Below are 12,551 nucleotides of genomic sequence, written 5' to 3'. Positions count from 1 at the left end.
TTTTACCCTGTGAAACCTGTCCATGTAGGTGTGAGACGTGTGTTGTCAAAGAAGTGTCTTGTAGTCATAAACTGATCGAAATCTAACTTGACCCTGCAGTTTTCCTCAGGCGTATAGAGCATTTCAGTGCCTTTCAGCTCACTGGTTTGGTCTTCTCATTGCTTATAATGACGTTTTTATCTGGCCAAGCAGTTTTCACTGAACAAGCTCTGACAGTACGTTATCTGCCCACCACTGAACAGTCCTCAGTTTTTGCCATAACTGAAAATGATGGATGCTTATATTTAATACGGCCAAAATTTCAAGCCTGCGTACAAGTAATCCCCATTAGGTTGCAGACTGCTGTAAACGCTTAGTTTTCAATTTTTTTTTTTCTCCTTCTACTTCTTCTTTTCCTGTTCCCTGTTTTTGGGCTAGGTTGACGTCAGCTACTTATATGGTCGTGTCAGGCACCACTAGATCTGTGACTCTGTGAACAAAATGGCTCACCCAGAAAATGTTTCTTCCGTTATGCTTGAAAATGCTGTGCAGCCTTTCAGGGGTTTATTAGGATGTGTCTTAAAATGAGCTTTTTCCCATTGTGAAGTTCAGTTGAATTTGCTTGCTTTTTCTAAATTAGAATGCACAAGTATAGTCTTGGTATGTGGTAAATGTATATCTTTTACAGGGTTTTTTTGCTGCGTTCTCTTCATAGATGGTATCAAAAGTATATGTAGCTACTGTGATATTACCCATACGTTTTTGAAATCTTAAAAAGAGGATTTCTGCCATTGCCATCTCAGTTACAAAAAGTTGGATTTGACGAGAAGGGGCGGGTCTAACTGTTGCTAATGATCTGTGATCGACAGGTTGTTAGGCTCTATATAAGGTCAAAAAAGGATCTATTTTTCAAACTGTAAATAATTTAGAACTACTTTAGTGGAGTCCTGGGATTAAAAACATGGAGGTGGAAATGAGCATAATCAGTCCATTTTAAGAGTAAATTACAGTGGCAAGTTATGTTTCATTTTCAGGGCTGCATGTCTCCAAAAATACTTTAAAATAGGTTCAAAGATGCATTTTATATCTAACTGTATGAGACTGTAGGGTACTGATTATCTATAACTAATATGGAAAGCAAAAAACAGAGGGCTTTTTGCCCTCCTTTGATTCTTACAGGCAGTGGTTTTGCTGATTGTCTATTGGTTATGATTATATTGTGCTTCAGTCTTGACATCTGATAATGGTTTGTAAATTGCAAACTAAAGTCATTGCAGTGTCGTTCTTTTCATGCGCCTCCTCCACTAGGAAAGAAGAAAATGAACCACAGCTGCACCAGTGCCCAACCATAAACCATTTCAACTCAGATATTATTAAATAGTCATTAATTCAGAATCATTTCCTAAGAAATTAGGAAATGATTCTGAAATGATTCCAGGAAATTTCTTCCCAAGAAATTCGCTGGATAGAGTTAATAATTATTTGATATGTATCAAAAATATGAATGTCCTTATAGGAGTTTAAAACCCAAGAATAGATTTATTTACCATACATTTGTTTGTGCAGTTGTTTTTTGTTGATGTTGATAAATCCCATATTTTGCACTGTCACTGCTTATTTCTTACCTCTCCAATGACTGCAAAATTGCACATTCTTCTCAGAATTTCTGGAAAATAATTGGAAGATTGCTGAGTCAGAAAACTCAATGCCACATTTCTTTTTCAAATTGCCTTGTACAGCCATTATCTCCAATGTATTATATTTGTTCCGTGCTCTTAGATGTGTCCTGACAGAGCTCACACAACCCAATATACAAACTCAAACCAGCATGCAGAAATGGAAAAATTTTGTCGAACAGCGTCATAGGTTTGTGTGATGTCCTGTTTATGTTTTGCTTTAGAGTCTGTTTGTCCTTGTGGGTGGAAAAGCAGGAACAAATCTTTGTGGCTAGAGGACGGTAACAACGTATAGACACCACTCTCATACAAATCCTGTTATCTCTGCTCCACAACAATTGGATGGGACTTAGAGAAGCGCTTAGGAGCACTAAACAGAAATGGTCTGAGCAGCGTCTTAATCCAGCAGCAGAGAGTGGGCCACTGTGGGAGTGCCAACAGAGTTTGAAAGGAGAAGTGGGGGGACGTCTTCCACTCTGAAGGGTGTCCCGAATATTGTTGACTTGTTGCGCCTTCTCTGAGATTTCAGGGCGTTTAGGAGCTTAAGGGTCAAAACCAGAAAGTGGGTTAATTCAGATTAGATGAATCCGCTGCAGTTGGTGTCTAAGGACCACTGGGCTTTTTGACCAACCCACCCAAACTGAGCCATATACTGTTTCACCACTAGTCTCGGCGTAAATGAAAACTGTCAGTGCAGACTTGCATTTACCGTAAAATCAGTCCAGACTGAAGATGTAAGAGCAACAGCCACTCACATACATGCGCTGGCAGCTGTAAATGCAGCTGATTGTTCGCTGATCACATTATGCTGCACTCAGCACTGCACTACCATACATAAAAGAAACTGAGACATTAGTGTTGCCTGCACAGTATATATATCACTGCATTAGTAACATGAGCATGTAATAGGTGCGTAATCACATGCCTCCAGTGTGATTTACGACCGCAGAGTTTTTCATTTCCTATTTTATCTGCATAGTACAGCTGATGTGATGGAGGCCAGATCATCTTTCATTTTGTGAAGCCATCACTCGCGTGAAAATATGAAGTCTTCCGTCAAGCTGTTTCTAGATGCTGTGAACTTCCTGTGTGTGTGTGCGTTATATCCTCAAGCATGGCCGTCAGTTGCTAATAGAGCCTTTTGCTAGCAACTGAACTGTTTTGTTAGAGAGTTGTTTTCTGACAGAAAATAGGTTCGGCAATATTGTTTATCTTATCCCAGAGAAGAGATTATCTCCTTAAGCATTAAGCAGTAAATATGTTCCTAAGCTGTTGTGAAACAGTGGTGAGGACTTTGTAATATGACATGTTTGCACTGACAATCAGCCGGTGTTGACAGCTAAATGGATGCTGGAAAGAGGGGAATGACAGTTAAATGGAGAAAAAACTCCCAACACATTTATCATTCAGGTGAATGTTGCAAACAATTATGTGAGGACTGCAGTAGCAGTGAGTGTGTGTGCAGAGGTGTTTGTGTGCGTTTTGTGAGGCAGCGTGCTCCGGAATGAAAGACTATTTGAGATGCCTTTTTATTCGTCCAGAGCGAGCCACCCTGCTGGGCGCAGGACAGCATGCCTTGTGAGGCGTCTCTGACAGCCTGGGCATCCACACAGAACAGGGTGAGAAAGGTAAACAAGGCTCTTAAAGATCTCATTAGAAAGAATCCTTTAGCAGAGAAGGAAACGTTTAATTATTCACTTGTGAGTTTCTGTGTAGAGGGGGAAAAAAAGGAAGGAAAAAAGGTTTCCCCCTCAGCCGAAATTCCAAAAGAGGCCTTGGGGAACAAAAGCAAAACTTATCGTGTTGTAGTGTGTTTCTAATGACATAAGTGAGTTTGATTTTTGGGGGTTAGGAACAAAGTACACTGAGATTATGATAAATTGAAATCTGCACTGTGCATGCTGAGTGAGCGTGGAGGACATTTTGAAAAGCACATGTGTTAGGAACATAAAGAAAATTTGTTTCATATGAAATATTTCTTCTGACATACAGTTAGGTCCGTGCCTGTCATGTCAGTTTACACGATATAAAAGTGTCATATCACAGTATCAATGATATAGGAACACCATCCATTTAGATTCAGTGACTCAAACAACGAGGGAAGCCCAAGCATGTCTGAGGGCAAGAGCCTCCAGTGGTGATTTAGTATTTAAAAAGTGAACTACTCAGCAACTTAGAATCAGCACAGTACTTTGCAAAACATGCAAGAAAACTATTTCTGCTAAATGTGGAAACAATGCATGTTTTTCACCACTTGATACACGTGTGACTCAAAAGTAAACTAATACATTGACAAAGTGTGGCTGGAGCGGTCACTTGTTGCAGTCCATAGGACAGGAAGAGCAAATGCTAGATGGAAATGACTGATGTGGTTACACAGTAGAAAAGAAATGCTATAAGCAGTTGGTTACAGGGCTGTAATACATGGAAAAACAAAACATACAAGGTGCTGGGGTTGTTGCACCATGTCACATCATGGTTCCCCTTGGACAAATTGTTTAGTGTTAAAGTTTGCAAAGTGAACTTGAATTTAAAACTCTGTAGGATGTTTTCATAAATAAGTAGAAGAAATTGATAATAATTCTTTTCTCTTCTCTAAATAATGCCACGCATCATGGTCAAATGAGGTTGCATACTAGTAACCAATGGCTACAATGGTGCCTTTTTTTTTCTAAATTAGCTTTTGGCCAATACCTATCACCAGGTACTAGGCCATAAAAGAGGGCACATCAGAAGACCAGCAGATTGATAAGCTTGAATTCCCTAAAAACCTGGATTTGTCTCTGTTGGCTCCATCCAAGTGATCATTCTCTAGTTTGTGATTATAAACATGGTTGTGAATCACCATGATGCAAAACAGGCTCACACACCTGTCTCTAAGCTGTCTTCACAGGCTATCTTGACAAATTTGGACATCGGTGCCCGACATGAGGAAATTTACTGCCTAAATCTCTGAGCGCTGATGATACGACGATAACGTTCTGGTCCATTATGAGCTGCTGCTGAGCACTTTAACATTATCATTAAGCAATAATTTCACACTACTTCCTTTGCTGCAAAAGGGCATTTCACTGTGTTGTAAGCTGTGCAGATTTTGCTTTTGGGCCCAGTAAAATATGATGTTGGTAAAATATTACCTTGGCTGCTGTGTCTTAAGAGACCTCATAGTAGCAAGATTGGCATGCTTTTTTTATGATTTCATAATAAATTTGCCCACCCGTATGGGTGCCTGACATGTGTGCCCTGTGTATTCTTGTGTGCAACTACAGGGTCTGGTAGTTTCAAGACTGGCATATTTTTATTTTATGTTTTTTAAGAGGTATGTTAGAATAGGGCTGTGCAATATGACCAAAATCTCATATCCTGATATAAGACATCTATCGTCCCGATAATGATATAAATCACAAACATTTTCTGAAAGTTCAGTGAATCTCGGGCAGCTCGACTTGCGTGAAGTGTTTCCAGCTGGGTGTCGTGTACCTGGAGTTGAGTGTTTTAACCGATGCATGAAACTATACATTTTTAAACATAAGTTGTAATGGCCGCCGTTTTCTTTCTGAGTATTTATTACACAGCGTGCTGCGGGGAAAAGCCTGTTCTAACGTTTGAGTCTAAGGTTTATTTTTTAGCACCTGATGGCTCTTTTTTGCTTCTCATCCGTAAACACTCTGCATAGTATTTCACGTGATTCAGTTTATTTTGAAAGGTCTCAACAGGATCTTGTGCAGCTTCTGAAGAGTTACAAGGTTAGGTCACTTTAGCTACTGTTAAATTGAAAATGTTAAACGGTTATTTTATACGTTTACTAAATAAAATTTCCAGGGAAAATGGTATCTGGACTACTTTTGTGCTTATATTTCACTTAGTCTGTGTCACTGGATGTAATGCTTTCTCACTGCTATTGCAGCAGTAATAGCAGGGAGCTACTTTTAATCCGTTAACGTTCCAAGTGATGTGAAGCTGTCTGAAAATTTGACGTCAGCAGATTGCATGCCACTGATTAGCTAGTCAGTGGCGTCACTTGATGACTCATGACAGTATCTCCTTCATAAAAATCAAAAACCCCATTTTTGAAATCCAGCAAAGAGGGAAATTTCTACACAAAAACAACACTGTGGTCCCAGATTCTGGAAAAAAAAAAACACATGCACAGAGCAGCAGGTATACCACCAACCAAAACCCAGTAGAGTTGACCTGAGTAGCTACTAATGGAAAAAAGGATATATAATGCTGATTTACTTTTGCAGTAAATTCACACTTCAGATTAACGAGTGTGTCATCAGTGACAGAAACTTACTGGAAAAGAAGGACTGAAAATGCCCTTCATTTACTTACATTTAAAAATGCTGCTGCCTGCAAGCAAATACCAAACACACAATTTGGTATTTATTCATTTATTTTTTCATATATTGTCAGAAATATCATGGCAAGTTTTCTTGAACTATCATGATATAATTTAGAATCTTTGTCATCCACCTCACTTGCAGTTTATATTTATAAAGTCACACACGGTATCAGATATGGTTACTTCTAGAATATGTTGCATTAAACTGCCTTTTTTTTTTTTTTTTTTTTTAACAGCATGGGGCCGTTTTGCATGGCAACTGTTTTTTTTTAATACTTGCACATGTGAATTTATAAGCTCTTATAGAATCTACTTTTATCAAAGTAAAAACGCTGCATAGATCAACCCCAGCTGTAGTTATGTCTAGCTTGTTTTAGTTGTGTGTCTAAATTTTATAGACAATATCTCCCAGAAGCACCTGCAGTATTTGATAAATGTAGCCTGCGTTTCGGGTTGTGTTTTGTGTTAATCTCGTGTCATTCCTGTTGAAACTTTTCCCAGACTGATGTTGACACCTTGTCCAACTTCTCTTTTTTGCCTCCATTAAAATGAGTTCAATTTCAGTCTTTGCCCATTTGCATTGACAGAAGCTGTAGTCTCATGTAGCCCTGTTTCTAATGTAAGATGGAGTTAATCTTTCATAACTTGAGGGGGGGAAAAAACCATCTATGTCTCACTTTTGACATTTTTGGGTACAAATTAATCAGTTAGTGCAATGTTAGCGATAGATTAATTTGAATGGATGATTAATTTTATATTTGTTGACAAATAGATTAAACAGTCAATTGGTGCAGCTCTGCTGCTTCTATTTTAATCTTACTTGCACCCAAGTGATATGTGCCGATAGCAAGCTGAGTCTCTGCTCCACACACACAAAGGTTTTAAAATCTGAAGGTAGAACTGAAAGCACAGATCAGAACAGAGGAGAACAGAGAACCTGTGAAAGGATTCCTCTAGAATGGTTGATGATCATAGGGTCATCTTTAGGAGCAATGCAAACTTTTGGCACGGGTTGAATACCCTCTTTCTCACCCCTCTGTCTGCCTGCTCTCTCAGAGGTTAAAATTCCTTCGACTGCACCGCTTGCGTGTGCGTATTAGTATGCACGCCTGTGTGCAGACACGGTTCCTTAGCTCGTACAGGTGGGTGCAGTAAATATTAGCTTTTCAAATGAACATGGCCACCCTCGGATATTTAAAGGCTGAAATTGAGAGGCTTTCTTTTTTCTCGTGGCAGGCAGCTCCAAACCAGCAGCAGACAGCTTGGTTACATTCAACAAACATTAAGTAACCATTGACTTCAGTCTGCATCTTCTACTGCAGTTCATTTTGGACTTGGGAAAGGAGGAGCTGAGAAAGGGCACTGGGTTCAAGCTTGAATGCAAGCAAACAGGAGATATTAGCAGATGACTGCCTCTGGTTTATCCACGGATAATAAGGGAACACAAATAAGTTGAGGATACCTGAAGACTGTAGACAGGCAGCATTTTATTTTACAGAAAGCAGTCATCTTGTGCTTATCCAGTGTATGCTGAGTGAGACCTCAAATGTGTCACTGCTTATTCACAATGTCCCTTTGGATGCTTTCAGTCTGACAGGAAAACAGGTGGCTCTAAATAATGACTTATGACAGAGATGCTGAAAGAAATGGTGCATTTCTTACAGCGATGTTTTCCTGTTGAAGAATGAGTTTGCAAAGTTTACCCCAAACCCAGCGTCCTGCTCGGGTTAGCCTCTCCCATCATCAGATTCACTAAAGTATCCATTCTAATATAAAGTAAGTGTTCAGCATCGGGCATCAAGATTAGTTGGAATAATTAATTAGCACAGACGCTATAGAGAAGTGGTACTTCTGAATTCACGGACTATTTAGGCAGACTACGCCGAATGAAAGGACCTTTCAGTTTCCATATTCTGCAGGTTGGGGATGCCAGCATTCGGAGCTGTTTTGAGGTTTTGACTTGGTCTTAAATCCTTTTCAGCTACTGGCTGCTTTTTGGATGTCACGGGTTTGTTTACGACGTTAGAAAAAGTGATGTGTTTTAGCGGTAGAGACAGATTTTAATTGGTTTACCCTTGTTTGGATATTGACTGCCAAAAGGGATCTTTCATCAAGCCACTTGCTTTAAACTGCCATCAGTGACAGAAAGCTTGCAGGCCACTGTGCTGTACAACACAGCAGGAATTGTCCGTTTGTTTTTTATCCTTGTGCATTCTGTTTTATTTCGGAGTGAAGGCAGTATCTGAAGTGTCTATCGCTTTAGAGACTTTAAAGTTATAGTTGGAAGATATATTGCTAAATATACATATAAAAAGGTGTTCTACTCTTAAATTAAGTTTGCTTTTTTGCTGCCGTTTCCCCTTTGCTTACCTTAAATTGGTATTGTCAGTTTGTTAATTTATTTCTTGGTATTTTAAGAAAAAGGGGAGAAGACACGTGACACTGTGTTTCTCCGGACAATCAGAAAAGAGTCATTCATTCGTGTCCAGCTGCCCGCGCAGTGCTCTCAACCTCTCCTCAGCCACTGACGGGAAACTCTGACCTGCAGTGTTTTACGCCCAGCCTGGTTCAGGAGAAAAATGCAGAATAGAAATGTTTGCCAGTGCGTGAACACAGGCATTCGAGGCGCAGCAAAGCTGATACGACGTGCGTGTTTGTTTGTGGGTCCCATGGCAATCCCGCCTGAACTGAAATCTATCGCTCATTATCACATCTCATTACATTTCTTCCTCCACTTCATATCTGCATCTCAGCCCTTCAGTCTCACTCGTTGTAGTGTCTCCTGTTTTCCCACCAAAATGCTTCTCAGCAGCATGGCTTTCTCTCCATCGGCTCCTCATCAGCTGCCTTCATCGCAGAGCTGGGCTCTCTCACGTTAATGTAGTTGTTAACAGCCTGTGGTCACAGGCGGTTTGTGTGGCTTTGCTGTTGGAGCTGAAACGCTCACAGGAGGCAGAGGAGGTGCTTTGTAGGACCTCTGATCCCAAATGGACCAGCCAGTGATGGACTGTGCTTGGTTGACTGCTATAGTTTGACAAGAAACTAAAAAGACCAGGGGTTCAGTGTTAAATTACAGAAATTGAAGATACAAATGAAAGGGATATGAACTGAAAACCAGAGCGAGAAACTGTACAAGAACACATGAATAAATTTTCAGGGAATACATGAATATCTTGTTTATTGCTGAATGTGGGTGCTTTTTATTTCCTTTGTTCTCCAAACCAAAAACACACCCTCTGTTGCTCTAGTTACGTCACTCAGGACGAAGGAAACCCATCATTGTGGTCTGAGCGCCTCTTTTGTTTTTTTGTTTTTTTCCTTGTCATGTGATACTTTCACTTCTCCAGTTGAGAGTAGTAAGCACAGTGCTTGTAAGATGGTGTTACCAGGAGTCACATGCTGCTGTCTAATAAACACCCTCACCTTACATACCTACGGTACCTTCAGCACATCTGTGACAGCCCTTTGATTGGTGATAATGAGCCGTGGGTGTTTACAGTGACTGTGAAATTACATACAGTAAATATAGTACAGGTCTGATTCTACATTATGTCTTTGCTTTTGAGCTACTGATACAGCAGAGGTGTGTGTGTGTGTGTATAAATATACACTATATATATATATAGAGCACAGTTTGCTGCCTTTGCTCTGAACACAACAGATGAGTGTAAGTTTATGTGAGTTTGTGGTTCGGGTCTGTTAAATTCTCTCCGTCTGTGTCTTTCATCTCTGCAGGAGTCGGAAGATCCAGATCCGGAACATTCCCCCTCATCTACAGTGGGAGGTCAGTGTGTGTGTCTCAGTCTGTGTGTGTGTGTGTTGGTGTGACAGTAATGCCCTGTTGATCAGCACCAGGTAGCACATAAACCAGTTTCCTGACGATGAGTCACCAGCCTTTATCCTGTGTTTGTGTGTTTATGTCTGTACTTGTGTGCGCACTTATGTCTGCGTCGGTGTGCAGATGACAGTGCGTCTGTGTGTCGACATCTGTAACCTTGCTGGGGTCCAAGTTGGTTTTCTCTGTCTTCAAGCCTTTACTCGGTCATTTTTCTTATTTTAATATCTGCAGCCTGTCTGCGCTCACAGCTCTGGGCATGTGGTTTAAATGGGTTTTATTGTTTTTAATATTATAAACATTAGCGGATAAAAACGCTTTGTGTTTACTGAACAGATTAGGACAATTTGCCTTATCCCCCCCCCCAATCTTTTAGTACTGCATACAGTTTTATTGTACAAAAGAATTTATTCACATTTAATAACAAAATATTTTTGTATTAGTATATAGATAAAGAATTGAATATCTGATAGAAAACATGTGATCCAAGTGTCATCTATTTGTTTCTGAAATTTAGTAGAGACGCTCAGAGGCAGCTCATTTTATTGTATGTGGCTCATTCAGAGTTATTTCATTTCTGTTGGACCAGATGAGTAAAATAATTCGTTTCCATAATAACCTAAATAAAAAATAAAATACAAACAAAAGTACAGTTTTTGAAGACTTAAAAGAAACCCATCTATTTAAAAGCAGATAGTGGACAGCATGAAATGTCTTTAAAAAATAAACAAAAGATCAAAGGTATGTTTTTCTGCATTCAGTCAGTCTGCGGCGACTTCTAGCAGCATGGTGCCTCAGCACTTTTGCCTCAGATCTACATGGTCCTGGGCTCAAACCCACAAGGGCCTTTCTGTGTGAAGTTTGCATGTCCTCCTGAGGCTTTCACAGGTTTTCTGCAGGAGCTCCAGTTCTGCCTGCCATTGAAAAACATGTAATGGTAACCCTATCTGTCTTGCCCCAGGCATTTTTGCAAGAGATTCTTAATCTCAAGAGTTTTGTGGTAAATAAAATAAAATATCAAAGATGCGCTGCTGTAGTGAATAAAAGAATGTGCTGCAATGGCTCCTTGGCTTAACCATTCTAATGATGTGATTTATTCTTAATGCGTGAAACACAATTCCTTGCCGCAAAATACAGTGAAAAGTTCAAAATGGTGGCCCTTCTTCTCTACTGATGTCACTCTTTGCACACTGCCGGTCCAGGAAAGATCCATTGGTGGTTTTCTTTTTACATTCCCTGTTTTTTTTGTTTTTTGTTTTTTCCTACATGAATCTGACCTCTTTCCGTTTGAGCAGTGACCTTTTATTATTTAACATATTATGATGGAACGCTGCCACACATTCTTAGGTGTTAGTATGTCTTTTATGTCTGCCTTATTTCCCCTTTGCACCATAATGTTTGCACAGCAAGATTAGGCTCTTCAGCCACAAGTATAACAACTGAGATACAAGTTCTTGGAATAATACTTTGATTGATCACACTTATGAATATTAAAGTATCTCTGTTTTTACCAATATTGCGTGACTGCAGGGAATGATATCTCTGACACACACACGCACGCACGCACGCACTCTTTGCCACCTCTCCAGGTTTCTCTGCAAGTATTAGCTGTGATCTCAGATGCCATTCAGCTCTCATTTTCTTTATTTACAGACAAGTCTGCACTAGCTGCAGCTACTCATCTGACATTAGGAAAAGTTTTTGTTTGGAGCTAGGTACATCAACGTACAGTGCTTTTTATTATGCATGCATTGTAGAGGAATAAGCTGATATGAAGTGACGTAATTAAAATAATGTAAGGTTAAAGGTCTGGCCTTCCAGTAATAAGCTTTAATCTAAAGATCAATCAGATCTTAAAGTTTTGATCTCACTCTAATGTGTATGTGTGTCAGTGCTATTTTGTGTGTCTGAGTTTTATCTTTTCTCTTTTCCCCATCAGGTTTTGGATGGCCTTCTAGCTCAGTATGGTACTGTAGAAAATGTGGAACAAGGTACAGAATTCTTCTCCCTGTTTGCTGTGCATGTCATCTTCATTTGGTTCCAACTGTTCAATTCACATGAGACTGTTTAGCATCACACACACACAAACATGCACGCACGCAGACCTCCCAGTGAGTCAAGTCTCCCTTTGTGACTTCACTTCCTCGTTACCATCATCCCACACAACCATTATCTAAACATAACCCATCTCTGCATATGAATCAGCCTTTATCATCTTGTCTGTCTGCGTGTGTGCGTGCGTCTTATAAGTTTGACCCGAAGAGTTGAGCGTTTGAATTGCATGCAGCCTCTATAATAAGCACTGTGTACTACCACGGTTCCCGTTGGCCCCAGCGTATAGATTGAAGTGGGCAGACATGGCAGTAATCCAGTAGTAATGTGTCCACGTGTGTGTTTATGCCTGCATGTGTTTGCGAGATGGATCTCTTTTGGGGAGGTGCATCGTGGTAACTGGGGAGGACACTGCAGGCGCCTGTGGTGAGGCTTTTGCACTGTCTGATTTTGTGTGTGTGTGTGGTGTTTTTCTTTTTTTTTGGGGGGGGTAGGCAGCATTAGAGCAATCCCTGCAAACTTTTTGCTGTCTAAGCACGCATGCATGAGTAATAGAGGCATGCACCGCGAGGTATAAGCACCAACAAAGATGCACATGTACAAATCTTTACACACACGCACACACATACAGGCACAGTGTCTCCTTGTATATCAAAACAGCCAC

At 40.2% G+C, this 12,551-nt stretch overlaps 1 protein-coding gene across 5 annotated transcripts in view; it reads left to right on the top strand.

Annotated features, from left to right (window-relative positions):
• igf2bp2a (insulin-like growth factor 2 mRNA binding protein 2a) overlaps positions 1-12,551 on the top strand; it is a 53,448-nt gene that overhangs the window by 22,357 nt on the left and 18,540 nt on the right. For all 5 annotated transcript variants that reach the window (XM_040027985.1, XM_040027988.1, XM_040027987.1 and 2 more), the window contains 2 exons: positions 9,736-9,784; positions 11,775-11,826. In XM_040027985.1, coding sequence (XP_039883919.1) covers positions 9,736-9,784; positions 11,775-11,826 — 101 coding nt within the window. The remainder of the gene's footprint in view (positions 1-9,735; positions 9,785-11,774; positions 11,827-12,551) is intronic.

This window comes from Simochromis diagramma, unplaced genomic scaffold, assembly GCF_900408965.1.
Source record: "Simochromis diagramma unplaced genomic scaffold, fSimDia1.1 OVJJ01000343.1, whole genome shotgun sequence".
Lineage (NCBI taxonomy): Eukaryota > Metazoa > Chordata > Actinopteri > Cichliformes > Cichlidae > Simochromis > Simochromis diagramma.
This window is presented reverse-complemented; position numbering and strand designations above follow the sequence as displayed.